The following is a 26,279-nucleotide window of genomic DNA, read 5'->3' on the forward strand; positions in this document are numbered from 1 at the left end:
AGAAGTACATAACAAGAGAACAAACACGGCATATCATAATAACAAGGACAACATAATTAAGCAACGTGAGTTATTACCACTGGCCTTTGGTAAGTACATTACAGCTTCCCCTAGTGCGCTAAACAGAGCATGTCCAGCTGTCTCATCTAACCTGATATTGATGGCTAAACGTGGAACGCCGCCTCACCGCCTCGCCCAGTTGAGACGTTAAGACGGAAATTAGCCCGGCAGTTGAAATCTGATGTTTGTACAGTCAAGTGACAGTGAAGATGTCACGCCCTGATGGCTGGGAAAAGTTCTCCTGTAAATCTCTATTGATTACCTATTGCTGACTCGTAGCTGCAGAGCACTTGGCAAGCGGCTGATTTTGTCTGGGTGCTGTTCAAAGCAGAAATACATCAGGTGATGGAGGAGCGTTTTAAGTGGAGGGGGTGGGGGCAAATCTAAGATGGCATTTTGCAGCGAGGACAGACTACAAAGCCAAACAGGAGAGTTTTGGCTAGGGACCAGAGTGTTCCCTGTACTCTGAGCACATCATTCCAAGAAACACTTGTTCGTGTCCCTCATGCAATTTTCTAAAGAATAAGGTAGGAACATTTTTAGTTTTCAAAGGAGAATTATTGCTTTTTAGATCACAAAACTGGTATATATATTTTTTTCCTAAGGCATAACTGCAGTGTTTTGGATGTCACACAGTGGCACAGCATCACCTTCCTGGTCAGTTAGTATTCAACTAATAAAGTAAAGATGACCAAAAAATAAATAAATTCAAATGATCAGTTTCACTTTCATGTACTTTTGATGGTGCTCTCAATATTTAAGGTTGACAGAATTTAATACATCTGGGTAATGAAAACTTGTAGTCCTCAGTTAATAAATCCTCTGTTAATTCAGACATTAAACCAAGGAGAGACTGTTTTCATTGTATAATTTCCCCTTAGCGACTGAACTGCAAGGGCGTTTACCACTCAGTCAGGTCAGTCTGAAGAAGTCTACCCTTCTGAATATCAAACAGTCTGCAGCTTCGTCACCTGCCCTTTTCTCTGCCAGTGACTTCATACATCACACTGTTGTCTGGGCACAGCCCTTGGAACATGGAATTTATATGAGATTAGACTTTTACAGTCTCTCTGACTGCACTGTCAGCACAGAAGACCACTGAACGGACTATTAAAGTTATTAAAGTTTCCACCACCACACTGTACATACGGAAAGCCTTTATATTTATATTTTTCTCAAAGTGCTGTATATATCTTTTTTCAAATTCTTTTTTTTTTTTTTTGTAATATTTTTCCTGTCAAATTCGTTACTGTTTTCTGTATATATTCTTTTCAAATTCTGCTCTACTGTGACTTGGGAATTTCCCACACGTGGGATAAATAAACAATGTCTTGTGTCTTATGTCTCTTATTATCCTCGATTAAGGTGCAAATGACAGCAAAAGCACACATTTTTAAATATATTAGCATACCACATAGGTCACAATGCTGGTAAAGGCAAATCATGACACTAACACCAACTTTTTAGAATGACTCTGCTGTATTAACATGACAACAATAATGATAATTCACTAATTATTCTATTCTACCCCCTAATAGGGCCGTTTAGAAGGGAATCTTCAGTACTGCCTGTTCAATATGTAAGCCCAATAGTAAATTAACTACTTTGTAGCTTGCATCACGCTGAGTGGAATGTGTGAGTAGCTTTAGAAGAGGCTAAGATGAAAGAGCCGTGGGTTTTGAACTAATTATTTCTGCTTACTTGATAAGGATAACTCGCCATGACCATAGGGCTAGCCCAGATTCTGACTGTGCGACAACCGCGATCAATGATTTAAGAACGTCCCGACAAATCCGTAGCAGGTGACAGATCACAAGGGACTTTGTTTCTTATTATTTCAGAGAAGGCTAACCAGGTACATGTGTGAAGCCTGTATTCTTAGACTGCTGCTTTGCTCCACAACAATGGCCTTAAAATAATAATTTAACACCTCCGCGTCTTATTTACTGTGCTGTTACTTTAGTTATATTTGCAAATATTTACAAAGTGCAGCTCAATGGAACCTGGTTGACTTGCCGGTTATGCCATGTGCCGAAATTTGCATATGGAGATTCCCAACAAAGGTTCTGGGTTCGAATCCACGAGCTGACTGGGCCTTTCTGTGTGGAGTTTGCATGTTCTCCCTGTGTCTGCGTGGGTTCTCTCTGGGTACTCTGGCTTCCTCCCACCATCCAAAGACATGCTCATTAGGTTAATTGGTGATTCTAAAATGCTCGTAGGTGTGCATGTGAGTGTGAATGGTTTTCTGTCCCTCTGTGTTAGCCCTGTGATAGACTGGCAACCTGTCCAGGGTGTACCCCCACGTCTCGCCCAATGACAGCTGGGATAGGCTCCAGCCCCCCTCACCACGATCCGCCAGGGCAAGGGGTTACAGAAAATTAATGAATGAGGATTCCTAACAATAAAATGGTCTCTCTGCATCGAAAAAATAAATAAATAAAAAATATGCTCAACTACTCGCATGAGCACCAGGACAAAACACTAGAGAGGATATAAAATAAAGGGCAAGATTGTTGCGTACAGAGCATGCTGCTGTCGTTTTCACAGTGTTTGTAGTCATGGTCTGTGGAAAATTAGTATTTAATTTACCGAGGCAGCAGCTAATTACTCAAAAAGGCTGCCTTCCGGGCAAACTGAAGCAGCGCTCAAATATGCCAAACAGGGATAGAAGCTACCAAAGGTGGAGAAGTCAATAAGCTCAGAAATGAAGTGAAAGAAAATCTGCAGAGTGATACAAAAATAGAAACACCCATCAATGAAGTAACAATCTTTTGACTAGAGTGCGGTTCCACTCTACCTGAGAAAACGTACCTGAGTGTCTACAGAGCATAAAATTAATGCAGTGGAAGTTACTGCGTACTCTGAAGAGATGGAAGGACAATAATGCTCAAAGAAATTGTTTTTTTTTTTAAAAAAGAATGGGAAAACTGTCCATTCACTCCAGAGACTTAGAGAGGAGGCAGTCAGCACTAATGTTAGCTGATGTCAATCAAGAATCTTCCGGTATAGTAATGTCTTACCAAAAGGACAAATTGCCGTATTCAATTGTTAGGTTTTATACCTGTTTTTTTTATCTTTAATCAAATTTGTTGTCCCTTTATCTATTCACACCTTCCCTTTTTGGAACTTTTCCATCCATTACCCATTAACACTTATCCTCACAGGGTCACACAGAGGCTGGAGCCTATCCCAGCTGACAGTGGGCTAGCGGCAAAGCACACCGCGGAGAGGTCGGCAGTCTATCACAGAGCTAGCGGAGAAACATTCACACGTACGGACAATTTCGACTCACCAGTGAACCTAAAGTGCGCATTTGGAACGAGGGAGGAAGTCGGAGCACACATAAAAGAGAAACCACACAGGGAGAACATGCAAACTCTGCACATAACCTCCTTGCTGTGAGGCGACAGGACTAACCACTGCACCGCTATGCTGCTCAGTATGAAATAAAAATACAATAACGTTTATTCTGCTTGAAAATAGGAGGAGTAACAGCTTTCGTTTGATATGTGTGGGCAGATGTGAACGTTCTCTTGAGAGTGGTTTTATAATCGAAAATTATTCTTGCAAACTGGACATGCATAGACAACCACATTCATCAATTCTCATGTTATTACTGCAATCTCTTCTTATTGCCTGCACGAGAGAGGAAGGATGCACATTTTACAAAATACAGGCAAAGCTTAAGTGTACTCATGACAAGCACACTGTTGTTACGGCTGATGTGGCTGTTTGATAAATGACACACTTCTTCGTGTATGAGTGACTCTCAGTGACTCAGGATGGGTAACAGAGCCTGCTTTCTCTCTTCATGTTAAAGGACTGCAGTGAACACATCAAGGTGTAGCAGTATTTCTGACGTTGTACCCATTTAACGGCTCACCAGCTTTGGCCTCTTTGGATATTTGGAAGTGCACTAATTGTGCATTCATGTGATGGCGGCCTAATCTAATCTGAAAAAATGAGTTCCCAAATAGAAAACATCATGTGATCATCCAGCCTCCAGGTGGCCCAGAAAGTCAACAAAAAAACGGCACATGACCACCGAGTTATTGACAAGTAAAGTCTGGTCCATGTATAAAGCAGTTGAGACTTGTGACCCATCAGTTTGTAGCTGACAGTGGGATCAGTGTGAAGCGATAAGCTCCACCAATCATAACATTATGACCACTGACAGGAGAAGTAAATAACATTGACCATCTTGTGACAATTCAGTGTTCTGCTGGGAAACTTTTGGACCTGGCATTTGTGTGTTACTTAGACATGTATCATCCACTTACACCAGACCAGGCACCCCCACCCCATAACAATGACACTCCTTGATGGCAGCCTGACACAGACACACACACACAAATTGTTTACGAACAACTAAAAAAAAATGAAAAACAGCACGAGGTGTTGGCTTGGCCTCCAAATTCGCTAGATCCCAAACTAGTCAAGTATCTGTGGGATGATCCACAGAGGCCCCTCCACTCAACTCATAGGACCCAAAGGCCCCCACTAACAACATTCTGTTGCCAGACACCACAGGACACCCTCAGAAGGCCCATGTCCATTCTCTGATGGGTCATAACTGTTTTGGAGGCACAAGAGAGACCGACACAATATGAGGAAGGTGGTCATAATGTAATGTTATGCCCGGATTGGTGTATAAAAATAATGCTAGTGTATGGGCGGAGCTAAGTCTTCAATCTAACTGAAAAACCTCAAAGCCCACCATCAGCATGGTGAATTTGACAGTAGGAGCCAGAGTTATGGACGGTGTTTCCTTGCAGTAAATGTTGTGGTTGGGCGATATGTCAATCAACTCAATCCCTTCACCTAAAAATTGAGATTAGTTCAGCCCATCATTGCTATAATTAGCTGAATTTTGTGTGAAAGCCCCTTAATGCTCACCCAAACTTACTAGCTGTTACTCTGCAAGCTCTATGTCCATGTTTCAAAAGCACCCAGCGCCACATTTTTGAGAATATACAGATTGTTTCTGTTGCTTTGTGTTTGAAATTGGTTTCTTGCAAATACTAAAAGCAGCTATCAACGTGCTGTGTAAGTGCTTTGTGCGAAAAAAGAAAAAAAAAGAAAACAACCCACATCTTGTTTGTAGTTCATGTTGTTTCTACATATTGTCTTAAAAGCACATAAAACCAGCAAAAAAAAATATACTTCCCAGTTCTGGAAATGGGACCATCTGAGAAACATGTGAATGCACTCTAAGCCACACACATATTCCACGTTGCAAAACACACACACAGAAAGGAGAATATAGTCTGATGTCTGATGTTTCTCTATTCAGTTCCTGGGCCATCTCAATCCCCAAACCCTTTGTGAAGAAGCATAGAAAAATGGGAAAAACAATTACGCCTAAGCTTCTTTTCCATAATGAACCCAGCCCCAACATTTGTGGTAATTGCTGTCGTTATTATGTGCCGTTCATGTGTAATGAATGTGCAACGTCTGCTTTGGCACAGTTGGCACAGGGAGGATGGCAGAACGGATCCGGTTGAGAAATTGTATTAAGAGACTGTGGTGTTTTCTGACACACACTTTCCAATCTCTACATCTGTCTGACCTTAACATTTGACAAATGTCACGTTATTAGTAGAACATTGTGTAATGCTGTCCTCCTTAGCCTCAGAGGGATGCTCTGGGTATTTGGAGCTCATCTGTCCAGTGAACATTTGATTCATTCTCCAAATATTTGGTTTTACTATTGAACTGAATGAGAATTTGAATTTTATAAAAGCAAGTGCAACTGAGAATTTATAAAATGATCAAATGTAGAGGAAATAGAACCTTGTATGTAAAACTGGAATGGGAAAGAGAGCTAGGTGTGGATATTTCTGAAGATTACTGGCTACATAGTTGGAGAACACAACAATAAACTACTTGGAGATTACACTGTTGGAAGAACTTAAATAGATTCTTTATCACACCCAAAATTAGTAGCAAATACTCATCTATACCACAGCCATGTTGGAGAAAATGTGGAGCTACAAATGTAGATTATTCTCATGTTTTTTGGCTCTGTCCTAATTTCATAAACTTTTGAGAAGATGTTCATCTAATTATTGTTGGAGTTCTGGGTAATGGTATACCGAGGTCATGCATGTTACTATATTTTGGCAGTATGACAGGAATGGTGTTAAAAGAGGGCAGATATTTAACGAAAATCTTGTTAGCAGCCTGTAAGAAAGCAATCTCGAGGAAGTGGTATAAGCCAGACCCACCAACGCAAAATGACTGGCTGAAAATTGTGAATGAAATATATGTTATGGGGCAACTGACTCATAAGATAAGGATCCAAGAGGAACAATGTCGAGAAAGATGAGAGAAGTGGACTGTCTTCACATCAACGACAGGACAAGGTCTTTCACACTGATCGTAATAGAAAACAAACTGTAGCGACATAGCAGTCCAGCTTGTTATTTTTCTGATGTTAGTATTTGCTTTTTTGTTCTGTTTTTGTCGATTTCTATATGTTGGAAAAGAAAAAATCAATAAAAAGAAAGTATAAAAAATAAGGATAAAATGTGTTATTTCCAAAAACATACATTACATTCACAAATATAATTTCCAATATTTGTCATAGATTTTATCACTTGTTTTCAAAGACATCCAAAAGCCTTGTGTGAAATTATTTTCAGTTCTAGGGAGTTGTTCAGACAAGACAACCCCTTTGAATCACATTGCTTGTCTTTTGTGGCATCATGAATAAAGCATAGTCATATAGAAGGAAACTCAAAGAGACCTTTTTGTTTCATTAAAACACGCAACAGTAGAGATGAAGCCACAGCCTTTGCTCCTCTTTTCATAATTACACCCACTTATTCTTTCATCTCATCACTCACGTCCTTGACAACCTCTCAGTTTTTAATCTACTGTAGGACTGAACCTTCTTTACTGGGCTGGAACTGAGGGCTTTGGTCACATGAGCCACGTTGTGATTCCTTTTCTGCTCTACACCTAGATTCCTTCTGCTCTAGTATGATAAGTTTTTTGCTGATCTTGATTGGAAGCTCTCTTTTAACACAAGCTGACATAATATTAGGCATAGAAAAATATCAGCAGCAATCACGGCGAGACAATTCTAGAAATCTACCAGAAGTAGAACAAATTAGCTAATCAGTACTGCTTTAATGGGAATACAATATATTTTACTGGCAATTCATGCAAATGCATGGAGATTTCTCTTTTTTTGTCAAATAACATCCTTGATTTTCCTTATTATAGGAGCCACTAATGGCAATACATGTGCAGTTTAAACAGCCATTTCTGTCCTTTCAGCACGGCACCTCAAAGACTTAATGATAAGAACCAACTCTAAACAAGTCATATTAGGAAAGCACATAGAACCAAGAAGAGCAAACACATACAGTACGTGCAAAATACAAACTTAATAATTTGAACTGGGGGAACCTTGTGTGGACTCAGCGTGAAATATAAGGTTTGGGCAACAACTGTTCTTGAGTAAAGAATAAACTCAAAAAGGTGAGTCTGAAGGCGGTATTGTATCAGGACGGAGATGCAGTGGTTAGCACCATCATTAGAGTTTACACGTTCTCCCGGTATCTGCATGGGTTAACTTCCTCCCACAGTCCAAAGACATGCATGTTCGGTTAATTAGCCGTAGCCGTGCACAAGAGTGTGAATGGTTGTTTTGTCTCTCTGTGTTAGCCCTGTGATGGAGGGCTGACCTGTCCATGGTGTATCCTGCCTCTCGCCCTATGACAGCTGGGACAGGCCCCGACTCTCTACCAGATGTGTTGTTATAGATGATGAATGGCTGGACGGGCTTCATTTAGCTACGCAAGACAAAGCTCAGACAACAACAGTATTAAAAACTGAAACATATTACTCCCATTTACACTGTAATAGTTGGTACACATGCTTAACTGCTCCCCCCCCCCAAAAAAAAAAAAATCATTCATTTTCTATAACCGCTTGTCCTCTGGAGGGCTATAGGGGAGCCTGTCCCAGCTGTCACTGGGCGAAAGGCGGTACACCATGGATAGGTTGCCAGTCCATTGAAGGGCTAACACAGAGAGACAGACAACCTGAGACTGGCCGTGTCCAATTCTTAATGACCACCCAACTCCTAGTATCCACGCTCAGTACCGTGTCATAAAGCACGTATCATCTCAGACGTGAACATGACAACGGGTTAAGTGTATTCAAAAGGCCTGCACTATCACCAGCCTAATGGAGCAACTTTGTAATGCCATGAAAAGGAGGATTTCTGACTGGCAGCGACTGTGTGATGCTGTCATGTAATTACATCCAAAATGCCTGAGCAATTTTACAGCACTTTATACTGAATATACGCCAAAAATAATAATGTCTGAAGGCACAGAGGGGTCCCACCCAATGCTACAAAGAAGTAACTATGCCATAAGTAGCTGGTACCTTTAGGTTCCCAAATACTGTAGCATCATTTAGGCGCTGCAGTGAATATTCTAACTTTCGACCAATGGGGTGGGTGGTGAGGTGAAGGGGGTATAGTTGGAAGTGTCTGTGTTTATTTTACAGCATTAATCATATTTAAGGATTCAATTATTCTAAAGTATGTGGAGAAGGCCATTTAGTAGTAGTTGTTGGTTGTGACTCTTCAGATCAGCTGCAACTATTTTTCCAAGCAAAGTGAGTGCAAGTCCTTATGATGCGTAACATAATGGTTAAATGGCAGATAAAAGTAGCTTCATTATGATAACTGGAGAATAGATATCAGCTGAGTTATGTTTGGTAGCTACAGCTACAGCTAGTTTTTTTTCTTCAAGCAATAAAACTGCCTACTATTTAAAGCATTCAGGTGACTTTTCACGATTGTTGTGACATTATGGTCGCTCCGTTTCCAAATGTATTTTTGACACACTGCCTTTGTCTCGTCATCAGTCAATTTAGTGTACACGCGCAGCTGAGGTCTTCAACGTGTTGCCTGCCCTTTAACAGCCGAGGCGAACTGAAGCGTCACGTTAACTGTTCTGCTCTGAATGAGAGGGATGTCAGGCGCTCCAAGATGAGGTGGTATATATTTACATATTTCAACAAAACTGTAAAATGTAATGCAAGACAAAATGTGTCTTGTGGCTCTAGCAGCCGTTGATTTGTGGTTACAGTTGTAGTTGAAAGATAAAGAGAAGCGTCCATAACATCTATGTGTTAATCTGGGATTTGAATCTTTCTTTAAGGATGTCAGGTACTGCAGTGGTTGCTTCCTTTGTTCCTTCACCACCTTTAACTCTACATTCTACACGGCTGAATGCAATTTGCCTATACGCTGTTTATATTACTGCAGTAAGTGATTCACCGAGACTGTGTTTACAGCAGTTTTTGTTAAACTGAGATTTACAACTGTACTAGAATATAGCCTGAGCAGGTGTTGTTTATATCTACAGAGGGCATATCATTATCAACTAGGGTTATTTCAGCTTTCCAGCTGATCGTAAACAAAAGAATAAATGCTTTTCTGGCGCTGTATAGTTTAATCCTTTCCTTCCCTCGTGTGTGGAGCTTAAACAACAGGATTAATACTAACGTCTATGTAGACTGAAGAGGAAGAGTTAGGTAAAGTCCGCGCACCTTACAAATGACATGATTCTTCTGACACTTTATTGTCAGATCATTATGCTGAACAGCTTCGAGTGCGGTCCCACTCGGGGGAATGGGTGAATGGGATGGAGCGAAAGGGTAGAGGGGAGGAAACATACATTGCCAGACTGTCTCTGGAGGGTGACAGATGTCGACTTCACAATACCCTTTCATTCTAGAAAGAAGAGTAAATAGTCATCCCCTAATATCATAGTCATGCAATACACATCAGGAGAGGATTTATACATTCTAAAACTGTAGATATGTTACATATAAATTTTATATATAGGAAGTGTTGACATTTGTTTGTTCCCTTAAACATACGACAAAGAGAAATTCAACACAGGGTAATTTGAAAGAACATCTGTTTTGGTTTCAGTGGCATCTGATAAAAGGGGACATTTCATTAAATTTCCATCCAGTCAAAGTGCACAGATTTTTTCTCCTTTTTAGTGCTGCTGCTGCTGCTGTACAAAATTGGGGCTGGGCATACATATTTATTGGGTTTGCATAGTAAAGGGAATTAGATGAAATGCCAAACAAAACTGATAATACACTCTATTGAATCTACAATCTGTCTGCATCCTGAAACTGGCATTTTCTATCCCTGACATGATGGAGGTCTTGCTATCCGGCAGAATGTAGCCTAATGTTCAGTCAGCTGTGACGGGGACTAATGCGAGCTTTCTCTTACATTCAACTCCCCCTGGAAGAGGCAGCCACATGAGGAAACGGAGCAGCTGAGTGGGTGCGTAAATCAAACTGCTGAAATGACAGGAAAGCATTTCAATTCAACTTCGCCGCTACTTTCGGCAAACAGGTGCCTAACTATCATTTAATACATTTAGTACTATGCAGGCTTGACAAGGAAGCTGCATAAATACATAGTAAGTAATCACCAATCAATTTTTTTTTTTAATATAGACAAGATGCCAAAGGTAATTGAATCCAAAATTTAGTTGTGGTTTTTCTACGTAACACAGCTGCACAAGTAAAAGATAACACTCATTTTGAGTTATATTCATGGAAACACAAGCATCAGTCAGAGGCAGGAAAGTTTGCTGAGCCTATCTTTCCCCCCACTGTGAATAAAAAGTCCACTACTGAGATAACAAAAATAATTCTCAATCATAAGCTGCACCTGCAAATCATTTTAGAAATACACGAGAATGATTGGTTTTAACCCAACACAGCAGTGTTTATATTGCTTTATTTCATACTCGGTGTATTTAATTAACAAGAAAGGATGGTTTTATCGACCTGGTTGTCCTGGTTGTCTCCACAGTTGCTTTGTCTTTTAAAACCAGATGTTTCGTTTATTCTTTTCTTTGTAAATTTTTTTTATTGAGTCTTACCTCTTATTATGTTTAGTGCCCCAAAGACCAAAATGAATTCCTTGTATGTGTGACTATATATGGCAATAACTCGTATTGATGTGTAGACCAGGTTTTAAATATTATAAAGAGACTCACTTAAAAATGCCTTTATACCGTCATACAGTTTGGGACATCGCTTTCTTATTTTTATGTCACTGTATGTACATTGGAGAATAGACTCTGAGTCCCAGATACCATAGGAAAGATATTTTTTTGTGTGCATGTTATCAGCATCCTTGACTAAAGAGTCAGTTTTAACTCATGGCTCAAAAAGAAATTTCTTGTCTGCCAATCTACTCATTTCACACTTAAAGTGCACAGCTCTCCGGGCTGTTTTCCACCTACTCTTACCATCACTTCCCCATGCTGCTCTCAGAGTTTGATTAAGTACAATCCAGTGGGGGTGTTTCAGCACAAACTTGATCCATGGCCGAGGGCTGACTTCTCTCTGCCGCATCAGAGCCAAAGATTTTTGCACAAGCTTTCCTTTTCCCTATTCCCACCTGATATTCATCACTTTCATTACAGACTCGATACGTGGAATCTCGGCATAATGAGAGGTCTAATAACACGGGAGATAAATTAGTTTCTGAGCCTGTTGGGCTTGTTTACTCATTGTTAAAGGACAGTCAGCGCAAGGGATACGAAATTACTTGATCACAACAACTCGTGTTATATGCACAGGACACAAACAACATTAGGACTCCTTATTTCATGGAAGCTCCTAAAAGAGTCACAAAATTTAATTAAAGTGATTTGTGTCCTTGGACATAAATTTTTTCAATTTTTTAATCACGCAGATTACAATTTTGAAAATGACGTGTTTAAACTGGCAATATATTTCATGCCAGCACATCAAATTTAAAAGGGTGTATTTTAACTAACCGACAACCTCACGGGATGAAAAATGAAGGCAACGCAGAAGTGCCTAAAAGCAGTTCCTCCAATGGCCACTTGAGGCTGCCCATTTTTTAATCAGCAGAGAGCACTGTTAAAATGGTGGTGGCTGGTGCTGCCACGCTGAGCTACTAAATCATTTATCAGAATAACTGTGGGTGAAGTCATGAAGGGTTTCTATCATAGTCTGTACCACCCCTCCATGTTAGAGAATGGGACTTGGGCCAAACTAAAACATGAACGTACACGTCAAATAATTTTTTTTTCAAAGATGGTTTCAGTAATTTTAGTTAGTTAACGTAATACTGGTGCATATTCAAGTATCCATATTTCTGAGAAGTTTTATTTTAGTTAGTTATGTGACGCTATAGAAATAGGATGTGACATCATGATCACATCCTCAAGTTTCCATGCCAACCGATCTGTGACGTAGTACCATAGGACTGTGAGAGTTGGAAAAAACGAATAAATAAATAAGTACAGTGTATAATCCAGCATTTCCTTGTAACTGGCGGAGGTAGAGCAGAGCGCAGTATTAATTTAAACAAAAACACGAGTGAGTCTGGCGGAAGTGTGGCCGGGTGGTCGATAACGCGGCTAAGCGTGGCTCCACTCTCGGACCGTACTGCGCAGACTCTGGCTCCAAAGTCACGAGACAGCGCAGCCCATATCCCCGTCAAATTGCATTGTCCATATTTATATACAGTCTATGGTGTGTACCATAAAGAAGGAAGCGTCAGAAAACACAGAACTTCGCGTTGTTAAAACAAAAACCTCAAAACCACCGTCATCTGGTTGGAAGTCGTGTATGTTGAGACAGTGTCATTGGTAGAATGTAATGCTGTCAGCAACAGATTGTCTGCAATGTGCTGAGTGACAGTAGCTATTATGGCACCAACAGCAGCACTAAAGCTAAAGGCAAGCCCTCTTTGAAGATAAGCTTGGCAGTTTTGTGTAGGACAATGATACGACTGATGTATTTTTGCCAGTTGCTGTGACTTTGCTAAGGGAGAGGTCTGTGTCCACAGAAAGCACACGCAGTTCTAACTTTTTTAGCATGTAAATAGCGGTGGCTTCTTATGTGCTGTAAATGGCAAGGAACTATGCACGCGGGGATTCTGATTGTGTTATCTAGAAAATGGAATTAAAAAGCCCAGTGCCATTGCTAGAGTAACTGAAGTATACAAATAAACTTGATCAGAATCCATCAAAATCTCAAACGCAGAAACCAAATGACAGTTGTGTGCAACGAAATACCTTTGTCTTTTTTTTTATTTTAGAAATAATTCACTTGTCAGATAAACCATGAAAAAGGAATTTAAAAAATAAAAATAAATCATGGTAAATTAAAAGAGACAGAATTGCTAAGATGGTAAGCCAACCCTCTCAAGCAGCACCTCCTCTCAGAGTATAAACAAGTACATCTTAGTTCCAGAGTTGGATGACATGCCACACGACATTAATCGATAAGGGCATTCACCATAGCACCAAACTAATTACATCTACGAAAACATAATTCGTGCACCGACCGGCTCTCGAGAAAGTTACTACATCTTCATCTACACTCATGCTTTTGCTTTGTCTTGTTTCAGCTGTAGAAAGCAGCATAGTGAGTTATAATAGACTTGGGATTGCAATTTACGACCTTTGCCACGCGATGGTACATACACAATAAAATCTGATGTCTTTTTTTTTCCACACAGTAACAAATGATGAGTCTTTCCCTAGGTGTTGGTTATGGCTCGGCATAAGAATAGTATGTTCCCTTAGCAGAAGTCACATTAAAGATAAACAAACAGTCGCTCCACATTCCAATTAACCCATTCAGGCCTAAATACTCTTCTGTAAACCCCCTCTCAAAACCTGAGGTTTTTCAAAATATGTCAACGCTTACTAAAACCTTAATTTCTCTAGCAGATAAAAACATGAAATAAAAAGCATTTGAAAGCTTACTTCTTTGGCTTTCAACTTGACTGACTTGCTAGGGCATAATCTTCAAATGCATTTTTTTTAAAAATCAATAAACACCAAACATTTTTAAAATTTTGATCAGTAAAGATCTATTTTTTCAATTACTTCGTCAATATCACTTCCTTCACTTGAGTCAGCCATGACAGATCGCTAGCACGGTGTTTAAAATTTTCGACCAAAACATACTCCACGTGTAGGCTTATTTCGACCAATCACAAAGCGTTTTATTAGTCACATGAGTTTAAAAGAAATCCCTAAGCATCTCTGTCACTCAACCCCAAGAATATTTCAGCCAATCACAGTGCATATAATTGGCCATGTGCCTCGAAAAAGACGACAACGCTCAAAATGACGTGTTTGCCGGTCTTAATGGTAACTACGCATAGATGCGTGATCCGGTCTGAATGGGTTAAAGATCGTTTTCTTTCAGCGAAGGAGTGGTTTTTAAGAACAACAATAAAGAGTTGAGCTAACTTGCTGGGTAATGGCAACGAGCGAAGAAAAGATAACCTCCTGCGATGAGTGCATGTTCTCCAAGACGATAACCGCAAAAATGTTAAGCGCCAGTGTTTGTAAGTGTGAACGCCTTGGAACTTCGTGCTTGCGCGCCTCGAGAGGACAGCCTCACACCATGACCCCATATTATGCACTTGCGTACAACATGTAAAATCCTCCCAGGATAACGCACAACAAGCCACCAAGCCATTACGGATGATACCTAACAATATTTAAGTGCACCTTCCTGAAAGAAATTCATTTCAACAGCAGAGAGTCACCAGGTAGGAGGCAAAAGCCGCACTCCCGTCTAGAGGTAAATTAACGCTGACAGTTTTATTGGGCAAGAATAAATTAGATCATCACAATCCTTCCTTTATATAAAAATTCCAAATGAAGGCATGAGCTGCAGAAAGTTAAGTGTAATCACCATAAAAGATGAAACAGCCTTGCAATATTAAGCTTCATCTTGAAAAACAGAGAAGTAAAATAATCATATTTAAAGCTGGCTATGATCCATATGGAGCCGCAGTTTCTGTTATTGTATCATTCACGTCACGTGTTCAGGGGATTAATTCTCTGAACTTGCATGACAAGTTCTGCAGCGGATCAAAGGTTCGCTGATAAATGTTATCAGAAATGACAGATGTTATAGGATGAACACAAAGACTCGTCCTACGATAGACTGACTCTGTCTGTGAAACTTCACTTATACCTGCTCCTGTGACTACAGATTGATGTCTTCATGATTTTTATTTTATTTTTATTTTTTTGGAGATAGAAAATCTAGGCATGCTATCCAGAGGGAAGAAAGTCTCTGTGCTTTGCATGGAGGAAGTCAACATGCATTAAAGGAAATAATGTGCTGTCGTAAGATACGTAGCCCACGCGACCCTTCCTTACGCCCATCCGCACAGCTTCAGCTCATCCAGAGTGATGTCAATGTGCACATTAGAGTTTTTTTTTTTTTATTCCCCCTCCTCTAACATCTTGTTCTTTTTCACACTTAATCTGGATTTTTCATGGAACCTTTGCGATGCTGCATTCACTGCCTAAAAGACTGTTGTATAGCACGAGACGTAAGAACAGAAGCACGGAAAAACAACATAATGAGAATATACTGACGGAAAAATGGTCTTGAAATTACAAGCACAAGATTAAAATAATCTGCATGCATGAATATAGAAAAGACAGACTATTAACATATATAAATGCTGGATAGGTAAACTGATTCTGCATGTAATTCTACATACTGTATATGACTATATGTTACTAAAGACATCTGTTTTGACAACATACATCTAATGCAATGTCATTGCAATGTCAGAATTCTGTCTTTGCCCTCTATCACCTTCCGTCTCAGACTTGCAATAATATACTAATGCAAGCCTTGCCAACCCCCTCCCCCCACCACCACCACGTTTCTTTATAAAATAACGTTGACGTACTGTACATACTGTAACACAAAAACTTGTCAGATAGTCCAGAAATACTCATTACTAGCAGAAATATATATATATATACTTATATATATATAAACTGCAAAGAATCACAATATCTGTATATGAAAAATCATCTATGCAGACCGGTGTTACTCCTGGAAGCTTAAGCTCCCTTATAATGCACTGTGGATGTAGAGATAAGCGTTATATATCATATACAAGGCAGGGTTCTTATTCTTACAATCTTTAATACGCAGACTAATGTTGGGACACAGTGGCAGAAAAATTATTGTTACTCATGTTTGATCAGGATAAGCAAAATCGCATAATCCACATTAGCATGTAGGCTACAGTTATGGGGGAAATATAGTAAAACTGCTGATAAAGCCTGTCAAGAAATCCCTGGTTATACTGGCTGTTAATTTCAGAAAAAATAAGTTGCTTATGTTACAATGAGATTTAAAAGTTTACAGATAACGGTTGCGGTACTCAACATATGCCATTGTTTGACAATTCTTCACTGTTTGCTTCAGATCACAAACAGGAATGTTACACATTCTTATACTTGGGAGACCATTCTGAGCAAAGCTTCTCCAGCTTCTTTTCCCTATCTCTGCGAACCACCAGCTGCTGAGGGAACGCGAGTTGCTTCAAACTCCCACGCAAGCCAAAGACATCAGCAAGCCAGCCTGCATCTGCGTATGAAGGTCCAGGAGGGTAGTAATGAAAGTTACTGTGCTGTTTGAACTTCTTGCTCCGAGCCTTTAGTTGTCTCTATTAATCACAGGCTTTATCATGTGATCATTTGGAACATCGTTGCCTGAGACCATAAATGTATTTCAGCCATATAGGCAAAGGAAGGCTAATTTTCTGTGATTCTCGCCCTTAATGTACCACTTTCCATGCCAGAGGCTGTTGCGGTGGCGGTGGGGGAGGACCGATTTGTCATGATGGATACAGATTCTTTTGCATTATTTGCATTGTGGTAGACATATATCCCCTGTGGTCGACCCGAGGACCTGAGGCTACCAGGCAACAAGTCAGCTCGAATGCAAACCCCCATGGTTGAGGATGCTGTAAATAAAATATGGTAATGGATTTCCAGCGACTGGTTCACTGCAAAGACCACACTTTAGCTTGTCCAAAATGTCACAGAGGATTTGGTTTCACACCAAAAGCAGATAGCTTGCATGCTACTTCTAAGAATATGTTATTGTCTCGCAACGCTGTCTCAGACATTTCAGGGTGTCATTTTGTTGGGAAGGATGCCTTTGAAGGAACTAAAGGCCAGTATTTCCTTCGAGGACAACATCTGTGCCTCAGTGTGAAAAGCGACTGCATACATGGTTGAGAAGCGAAAACCACTTCAGCCATACTGTTGGAAAACTTTGCGTTAGACAACAGAGTAACACATTCACACAGTCCTTCTGAGAAACCCCACAATGTACAGAATTGTCAGAGAAGAACAAAGTTCACCACTGAGACTTCAGCCAACATAACCACAGAGGAACAGCAGAAAACCGGCAACGTCAGGGAACAATATGCTGGTTATTAGTGATAATCATACCTCACTGTTTACTCTACAATGTCTACATAAATGAACTAATTTCCAACGCACTGATAGTTTGGCAGAAGATCTTTAATATTACCCCTGTTGTTCAAAATGATTCGGGGTGAAAGGGAAAAGGGGAAACAGTTTTCTCCACATTTCTTTAGTGACTTGAGGGAACTTAACGACCCTTGGCGCGTTCTAATTATATTTGAATTCTGTGTCATTGTGTTGATTGTTCTATTATTGCCTAGTTTCTTCTTTCTTTATAGTATGAGGATGCTTTTTACATCTTTCTACTGGACTCAGGGGGAATATCAATAGAATTATCCAGTGATCTCTTGACCACTAATCTTTTGGTGATGACAGCAGAGGTCTGTGTTTGGATGTCAGTTTTAAAACTGGCTACTCCACTGTACTATTTCCTTAGTTGTATCCTGTAGCAAGCAAGAGCTGCGTGGGTCCAAATCAACAGCCCTGTACAGCTTTGTACTCCCTAAGCCACACCATCTCATGATTATGTCCCTTCTTCATGTTCTTTTTCATTCTGAAATATGTCACAATGCGGAGGCTAGTTTGGACTTAAAGCAGTTACAACCCTTCAACCTAATAATCCCACCGTGAAGTAATAATATTCCCTGATGTCCTGTAGGTACTGCATGACACCACAAAGACAATTTCAGGTCAGTCTTTTTTCTTCAGTAAAAGCTTTTTCATTTTTAGCACCACCGTTTGCATGCACAAAGCCGGCTGCAGCCCTTCAACAAAAGCTGTCATTTCTGGGTCATCAACCCATTTCAAGTTTTAATATGACTCTTTCATTACATTAAATGGGATTTCAAGTTACAAAAGATCTGGACTAAAAGGTGAGCACAACAGAAATTATACTTTAATTGAAGGTGATCACTGAAGGAGACAATTGGTAGTCATATACAGAGGCTGCGGCGAGGATGGCCTAGATTCTGGAGTTTTTTTTTTTCTTTCAGCGAAGCTATTAGATGCAATCTGACAACCTTTTCATTGTATTATTCCCCTCAATTTGGTCAAAGTACACCCGGAAAGTACATGAGGTCACCAAAAAGTCTCAAAGCAGGTTGTGTTGGATGTTACTGGGTCTAAGTGATCTCCACTCTAATTTCTTGATCAAGCTTCAACCTCACAGCAATGAATGAATGTTATATTTGCAAGCAGTAAAAAACAAAGTTTGTTTCAAAAGTGGACTCCCAGTTGCATCAGATTTATCAGCCACAACATTAAAACCACTGACAGGAGAAGTAATTAACATTAACCATCCCAGCAGGATGCAGCCTAACACAGGCAAGCACACAAAAACGGTTTAGGAGCAACTCAAAAAACATGAAGAACAGCACAAGGTGTTGACCTGGACTCTAATCAGAATCAGAATTATTTTGATTGCTACATGGGTTCACACAGGAATTTGTTGTGGTGGTTAGTACAATACATGCACTGAAACAAGCCTGATCCACAGAGGCCCCTCCCCTCATAGGACCCAAAGGCACCCACTAACAACATTCTGTTGCCAGACACAGAGGACACCCTCAGAAGGCCCATGTCCATTCTTCTTTTTTTTTTTTATGGCATGAAGCTACTGGATACTGAATTTCCCTCGGGATAAATAAAGTATCTACCTATACACAACGTTAGGAAGGTGGTCATAATGTTATGCCTGGTTGGTGTATATTAAGCAGAAAAACAGCAACCTCTAGTGCAGAAAAATTAAGTCAGTATGTTCTTCCAGTGGCCACTTGAGGCTGGCTCCCAAAGTGAGTCAATCCCCATAGACCTGGATGTAAAAATTGCCAACCTTATGGCAGAAATACATTTCCTGCCTGGTCTACAGCCTGGTACAAAAAAACCTGTCTTGGTCTCCATCAGTTTTGTATTCATAACAACTGAGCAGGGGAGAATTTTTATATAGGTCATCTGTTTAAATTTTATCAAGGCTTATGCGTCATTAAGGGTGTGGCAGCTCTGCCTAGACGTCACCCGCCCACCTCAGCTCCACTCACGCACTGGCAAGACGGCAACAGTCAGAGCCAGCTTCAAAACCGCTCTTCAGGAAACCTACAGTGATGTCATGTCCATTTTTATATACAGTCTTTAGTAGTGAGCCCAGACTGATCTATGTGTATCAAAAGCAACAGACAAATCTAGAAATGAAAAATAAATCAAACAGCTTTATTGTACTCTTACAACGATTTCCAATTCAAGTATGCAGATTAAAACAATGAAAACGGCTTCTAATCTGTGCTTAATCATTTTACATAACTGCCGAGAGCTGCAGTGTGATGCAAAGCTCTGTGATTGTTAGACAGTGGCATAACCAAAACCCATTTTCCAGCTCCTATCTCATCCCACTTCCTGTGAGTCAAGACCAGCCATGAGTAGCAAACAGTCATAGTGCAGCAGAAACCTGACAGGGATCCAGCGCCTGTTAAATCTGTCAACACTGCAATGACACACAATCTCCGAGCTAACCTACTGTACTGTATGCTATGAGGCAGGATAGTGTCTTTAATGCCTTGACAGAATGGTTTAAAATGAAAATAATAACACACAGTATTCCATATACAACAATTACGTATAGCTGATTTTACAGCCAACCACCTGTAGGTAGAATTTTGTTGATTTGTTTGTACAGCGAATCAGTTTCAGTATTTTTAACTACAATAACTCCAGCAGTTAAAGCAGTGTGTTTGATGGTGCTGTTTAAGTCTGTTCCAAAATGCTCAGTATCTCTCTGGCCTTTGACACAGTGAACAATCAATATCCATGAACGCTGATTATTCTGCTCCTTATCCCTGTAATATTCCTACCAGATTCTACTGGTAGCAAATCGCTGGAGCTGTCCTGTCCCATTTACTAATCTACATAAAAGCAGAGCGGCTTGTACTTTGCTGCGCTGCTCTTTGAACCTACGTTCAGCTGTCCAAGCCTCAACCTACAGCGATTTAGCCCACATACACATTTACCCTGGGAAACGCAAGGATTGTACGATTATGTATTAAAATCCGAGCATAGATGCACAATTGACTGGGCAGAAAATCGTCACATGCTTTGAGAGTAAACAATATTCATGCAGCTGTCAAAAAAATCAAGAATTATCCTGAGCATGACTAAAAAAAAAAAGTTCTATTATGATTTCTAACACTATTCTGTAAGACACTTCATCTTTAGCTCGATTTTTAAAATTAAAAAAAGTGTATGCGACGGTATTAGAAATACTCTGATTCTTATCAGGAAATATTCATTCATTCATTCATCTTCTGTAACCGCTTATTCCTGTTAAGGGTCACGGGGTCTGCTGGAGCCTATCCCAGCTGTCATCGGGCGAGAGGCGGGGTACACCCTGGACAGGTCTCCAGTCCATCACAGGGCTAACACAGAGAGACAGACAACCATTCACACTCACATGCACACCTACGGCCAATTTAGAATCACCAATTAACCTAATGAGCATGTCTTTGGACGGTGGGAGGAAGTCGGAGTACCCGGAGAGAACCCACGCAGACACAGGGAGAACATGCAAACTCCACACAGAAAGGACCCATGGACTCGAACCCGAGACCTTCTCGCTGTGAGGCATCAGTGCTAACCACCCCGCCACTGTGTCGCCCTATCAGGAAATAGTCCAGGCCAAAAATGAATATGAGCAGTAATAGTGAGCCAACTCCTCTTGCAAGGGAAAAAAGAAGCTTCAAAAAGCTGCAATTTGGTATAGCTTTAATTCATTTTCTGAACACTGTTATCTGTGGTTTTTAATCTTTAAAAATTCTCAGTGGGTCTGTGAAATAAGCTCCAAATGGCATTGTCATAGAGACAGTAATAGCGCCTTGCACCATCCCATTGTTGTTGTTTTTTGTTTCCTTTTTTGGAGGGTATCTAAATCTGAGGCCAAAAAAAAAAAATCCATCCTACAAAACACATGTAAAAGTAAGAACTCCTCATATCTACTAGAATTAGGAATGGGACCACGGAGAAAAGCAGCCCACCCCTGCTAAACCATTACCAAGATGAATCACACTATTTGCCCAATTAAATTCTACAGTGTTGGACTTTAACATTCTTCTTTAACAAGAAGTCATGAATAAGAAAAATGAATTACAAACGATCTCTTTAAAAGTAGCAGATAAGTGGCTGTAAGTGAGCAATTGCGACCGCTTGGTAGAGATGATACCTGGACCAAGTTGCTGACTGATGAAATAACCATATATAGTATATATGCCCCTACATTCTGATAATAATCTGACAGATAAACAGTTTAAAGTAGTTCACTAAGGTTGGAGAACCTTTTTCAGCATGATACAATAATAAACAGAAACAGAGAAACAATCTTGATCTATCATTTTGTATCTGGAAATGAACAGCATTTTGCCGTGACCATCCATCCACCCTGACCTCCTCCCTGTAAAGACTTTGTGGCTCTATCATTAGGGGTGCACCGATCCGATATTGGGATCGGATATCGGCCCCGATATTGACAAAATAGCTGGATCGGGGATCGGAAAAATTAACAGATCCACGGGCCGATCCAGTTTTTTTTTTTTTTTTTTTTTCTCCGTCGTAGCAGATCCTACGTCATTCGTTAGCAGCACGTGTGTCGCATGCTGGAACGAGTTGGAGATCCTGTGTAGTAGTCCAGTAGGTGGCGGTATATGTCGTGAAGATATGATCCGCCATTAAACAGAAGAAGAAGAAGGAGTTGGCGCATTTAAGCAACATGGAGCGAAAGAGTCGGCTGTGTGGAGATATTTCGCGCTTGCCACGCCAACTAGTTCGACGGCTGTTTGCAATGTCTGCAAAGTAAAGGTTTATTTATTTAAATTTATTTTAAGAAGTTTGATTACATTCTATTTTCGATTTGGATGCACAATTGTTCTTTAAATAACAAATAAATAAGTATTCAATACATTACATCTATGTTATTTTGTCTTAGTTAGGAAAGTCTGGTGCCTTTAGTTTCTTCTACATGGTGGAAGGAAGGTATAAGGTGGAAGGTATGCAGTTTATTATTAATTCAACAATGGTATCGGATCGGTATCGGGTATCGACAGATATACAAAGTCCAGGCATCGGTATCGGTATCGGGACTGAAAAAGTCGGATCGGTGCATCCCTATCTATCATAACATCACCTGACCTTCCTCCGTTTTTGCTATCATAATGTGAGCACATTGTCAAATACCTGCCATTTAGGAGCATTTCTTGAAATGGCTACTGCACACAACCTTTTGAAGTCATGGAACGGTAAAAGTAAATATGGGCCTTTTTAAGCTGCTTCGTCAAACCTCTGAACTCTTTTTTAATGGGGGTACGTCTCCATTTTGACTGTACAAAAGCTTAAATTGTGTTCTGAATGAGCTTAGCAAAGGAACAGACTCACATCCACAGATGGGCTCTGCTACTTCACTAAATGGCAGTTACATTTACCTTAAAAAAATGAGGATGGTGTTCATTTGCTTTTTTCTTCGGTACAAATGGCTGGCTACATTGAGAAACGGTTAGCAAGTTAGCTTAACTGTCTGGATGTGATGGGGTGAAGGTTGAGGGAGGGGGTTTGCACCTAAGTGTTTCTTGCTGAGAAGTATGTAAAAATGTGAGGTTGCCAGGCAACCAGCAAAGATTTGAGGAAGACATTGCTCTGAACCTTTGAACTGTCTGACACATTACCATCCATTAAGTCATAATTTTCCACTTGTAGACTTTGAAAGAATTAAGCAAATGTGATAAATGGCGCTTCATGGGTGCTGGCAGGCAGATCTTGTTAGCTATGGGCAGAGCCAGACGAGCTGCATAGCCACATTTTCAACGTTTTTTGTTTTATTGTTTTGGTCTTTTGTATTGTACTGTATGCCTGGGGACACACACCTACTCACTATTGTGGATCCATAAATGTGTGAGCTTAAAATACAGTCTATATAGTATTTTAAAAGTAATTTTAAAAGTAATTTCTGGAAAATACCCAACCATACAGACACTGAATATGTAGAGTGATCTTGAAATGCCGACTCTGTGACAGTCAAACTACACTATTTTATTAGTTAAAGCTAGCTTGTATGCATATCTGTATTAAGCAAGCAGCTGTCGCAAAAATTCACATCTGGCAGACAGCAGTGGTGTATGGACTACAGCTGAGACAGTAAAATCAAGTCTAAAAGACCAAAAAAAAAATCACTGTTGAACAAAATACTGTAACTAAATATCTAAATCTTAAGAACCATATACAGTATGTACGCCCCTAACCTTCTGAGAATAACCTGACCAATAAACAGTTTGGATCTGATTAGGTTAGATACAAAATAACAAGTTGCTTACATTAAAGGAAACCTCATGGCTGGGCTGTTAAGGTTGGATAAACTTTCTCAGCATGATTATAGTAATAAACAGAAGCGGAGAGACAATCTTGATCTATCAGTTTGTATCTGGAAAAGAATAGCAGTTTGCCGTGACCATCCACCAACCCTGACCTCCTCCCTGCAGACGTTGTGGCTCTATCATAACACCACCTGCAGGATTTTATTAGTTAAAGCTAGCTTGTATCAGCCAAAAGCAAAACGCACCCAAAAATGTATGAGATTTCAGGACAATTATGCGAGTGGAATCACTGGACACAAGCCTTCGCAAATTCCATGTGAAGAACCTGGAGCGCATATTCCAACAGAGAAATATAGGAAGACAAGGGGAATGTGTACGTGTGTCAGTCAAATGTGACATTCAGAAGACAACAGGCATTATTTCATATTTAAAAAGCACCTGGGAACAACAGACAATTCCAGTTAAATCATCTATCCATAGCATAAATCAATTTTGTTAATGGTAAAGACGACAAATGCTAAGAACAGCTAAGCAATCTGGCCGTAAGTCGCAACTCACTTCCTGACGATACTTTTGCTAAATTCCTCCTTTCGCTGTCTGTTTACACGGCGATCATGTTAACACTTGCATGTAGCATGAAATCAAACTAAAGTAATCGCCAGCAGTAGCCATTTCAAATCAGCGAGCTATGCTTGCATTACAGGGGTAATCCTCTGTGCTTACAGAGTGCAGGGCCAGTGTTCAGTATGCCGTCACCTGAGCAGGAGGGTCCCGGAGGCATTTTATCATTTAACATTATGTTGAGCCCAAACCGACATTTCCTGTACGGGTCAGCAAAGGTCGGACACACTTCAAAACAACAACATCCTTAGCAAACGGCACAGGTTAACAGGTTAGGTTTTATGGCATGCTGCTCTGATGTTGTAGCCAGAAGTGAACTCTCCTTCCTCTTAAGTCCTTCAAACACCACAGTGTGAACAGCCAGTCCAGTGTGTGTGTGAGCCTGCAACTCCAACAGAATAAGAATATCGAGCGCCTGTAATGCAGCCTTGTAAGGCAAGCTCTTAATGATGACTGTCACCATATGGAAAACAAAAATGATTCCCCCGAATGCCAAACAGACAACGGGTGAGAACATACAATATCATTAAAGTGAGCAAACGTGTCTACATTTGTGCCAGCAACTCACAATCTGTTGCAAATATTTGAATAAATGTGCCCCCCCCCCCCCTAATTGTCGTGTAACGTCCTCAGTCCCACCACCACTCTCTCAAGAAAGACTGAGGAATTTAAAACACGCGTGTACTGACTGAAATCCAGAATTTGCTCTCATGAAAAATGATCAACGCTGTTTTTCATCCTCTAACATCCAAACGCGCCAACGGAGGATTAAAAAAAAAAAAAAAAAAAAAAAGAAACACGCGACACTGTTACCACCGCTGTGCTGTGCAGACCGCGCACAGGGCTGAAATCTGCATAAAAGACACTCTTTAATGTTTTCTTTCAAAGCAGCAACTTTAATATCTGTTGAGCTCGGGCGTTATCTGATGTGCAAAAGCCACGATCACCAAAAACCCAGAGGAGTGCGCTTCGGCGTTGTGGGTATATAGTTGTGCGTGGCTCAGAAGTAGGTGCTGTCATGCACGCTGGTCGTGATAGTCAGTGCAACATAATTAAGACCTAACACATTACCAGGCCTTGTGCCATTTCATCTGAGCACACCGACATCACGCATTTTGCACCCTGAACTGAATTCCACCATTATTCACTGATTTTCCACGACTTGGTTGGCGCGGAGGGGGGAAAGTTGGCATGAGGCGAGCGTGGCACCGATCGCCTCCACCCCGCTGTCCTGTTAATGGCCAGTTAGTATTTCGCTGTCACCCACGAATCCCTCCACTCATTGACAGTTCGACTATTGTTAGACCCCACGCATGGATCCGAGAGACCGCGCGATGCTCCCACTGCGAGAAAATGACATGACAGGGTCAGACTTACCCACGGCTAAATCCAGTAGATCCGCGCACAGGAGCAAGCACAACGAGAAGACGGTCATCTTTCCCTTATTTTGCAATAAATCCCAAACTCCATCTGCGTTTACATGCTCTCCGGGTCTCGGCTGTGTAATCCCCGCCATTCCAGAGGTATGCGATTGAAAGGTGCCCCCAAACTATTCATGATGCAGCTCAAGTCTTAAGTGGAGAAATCGGGAGAAGTTGACAATCGATGCAGCATTCAGGGCGCCCAAAATCGAGCATCGGATCAAAGCGCAAAAAGACAAAACGACTCGGTGGATGCGTTCAGAGAACAGTTTAAACAATAGGGAGTAGCGCTGAGCCGCGGAGCAGAGACAGGCTCTGGAAAAAAACGAAGAGGTCTGGATGAAAATGTGTTCCTCTCTCTCTCTCTCTCTCTCTCTCTCTCTCTCTCTCTCTCTCTCTCTCTCCCCCCCCCCCCTATTTCTCTCTCTCTCTCTCTCTCTCCTCCCGCCCTCTAGACAGACGCACAGTCATTCCTGATCACTCGTTCTTTTATTTCACACAATTTTTTTTTTTCTTAATCCCACCCT

General features: G+C 40.7%; 1 protein-coding gene across 2 annotated transcripts in view; it reads right to left on the reverse strand.

Annotated features, from left to right (window-relative positions):
• The window catches only part of igsf21a (immunoglobin superfamily, member 21a), a gene marked incomplete at its 5' end in the record, with an annotated part of 178,488 nt that extends 152,641 nt beyond the window's left edge, over positions 1–25,847 (reverse strand). For both annotated transcript variants that reach the window (XM_084542119.1, XM_084542118.1), the window contains one exon: positions 25,709–25,847. In XM_084542119.1, coding sequence (XP_084398245.1) covers positions 25,709–25,847 — 139 coding nt within the window. The remainder of the gene's footprint in view (positions 1–25,708) is intronic.
• Between the last annotated feature and the right edge of the window lie 432 nt (positions 25,848–26,279).

The sequence above is a fragment of the Chelon labrosus genome (assembly GCF_963514085.1).
Source record: "Chelon labrosus genome assembly, chromosome: 4".
NCBI lineage: Eukaryota > Metazoa > Chordata > Actinopteri > Mugiliformes > Mugilidae > Chelon > Chelon labrosus.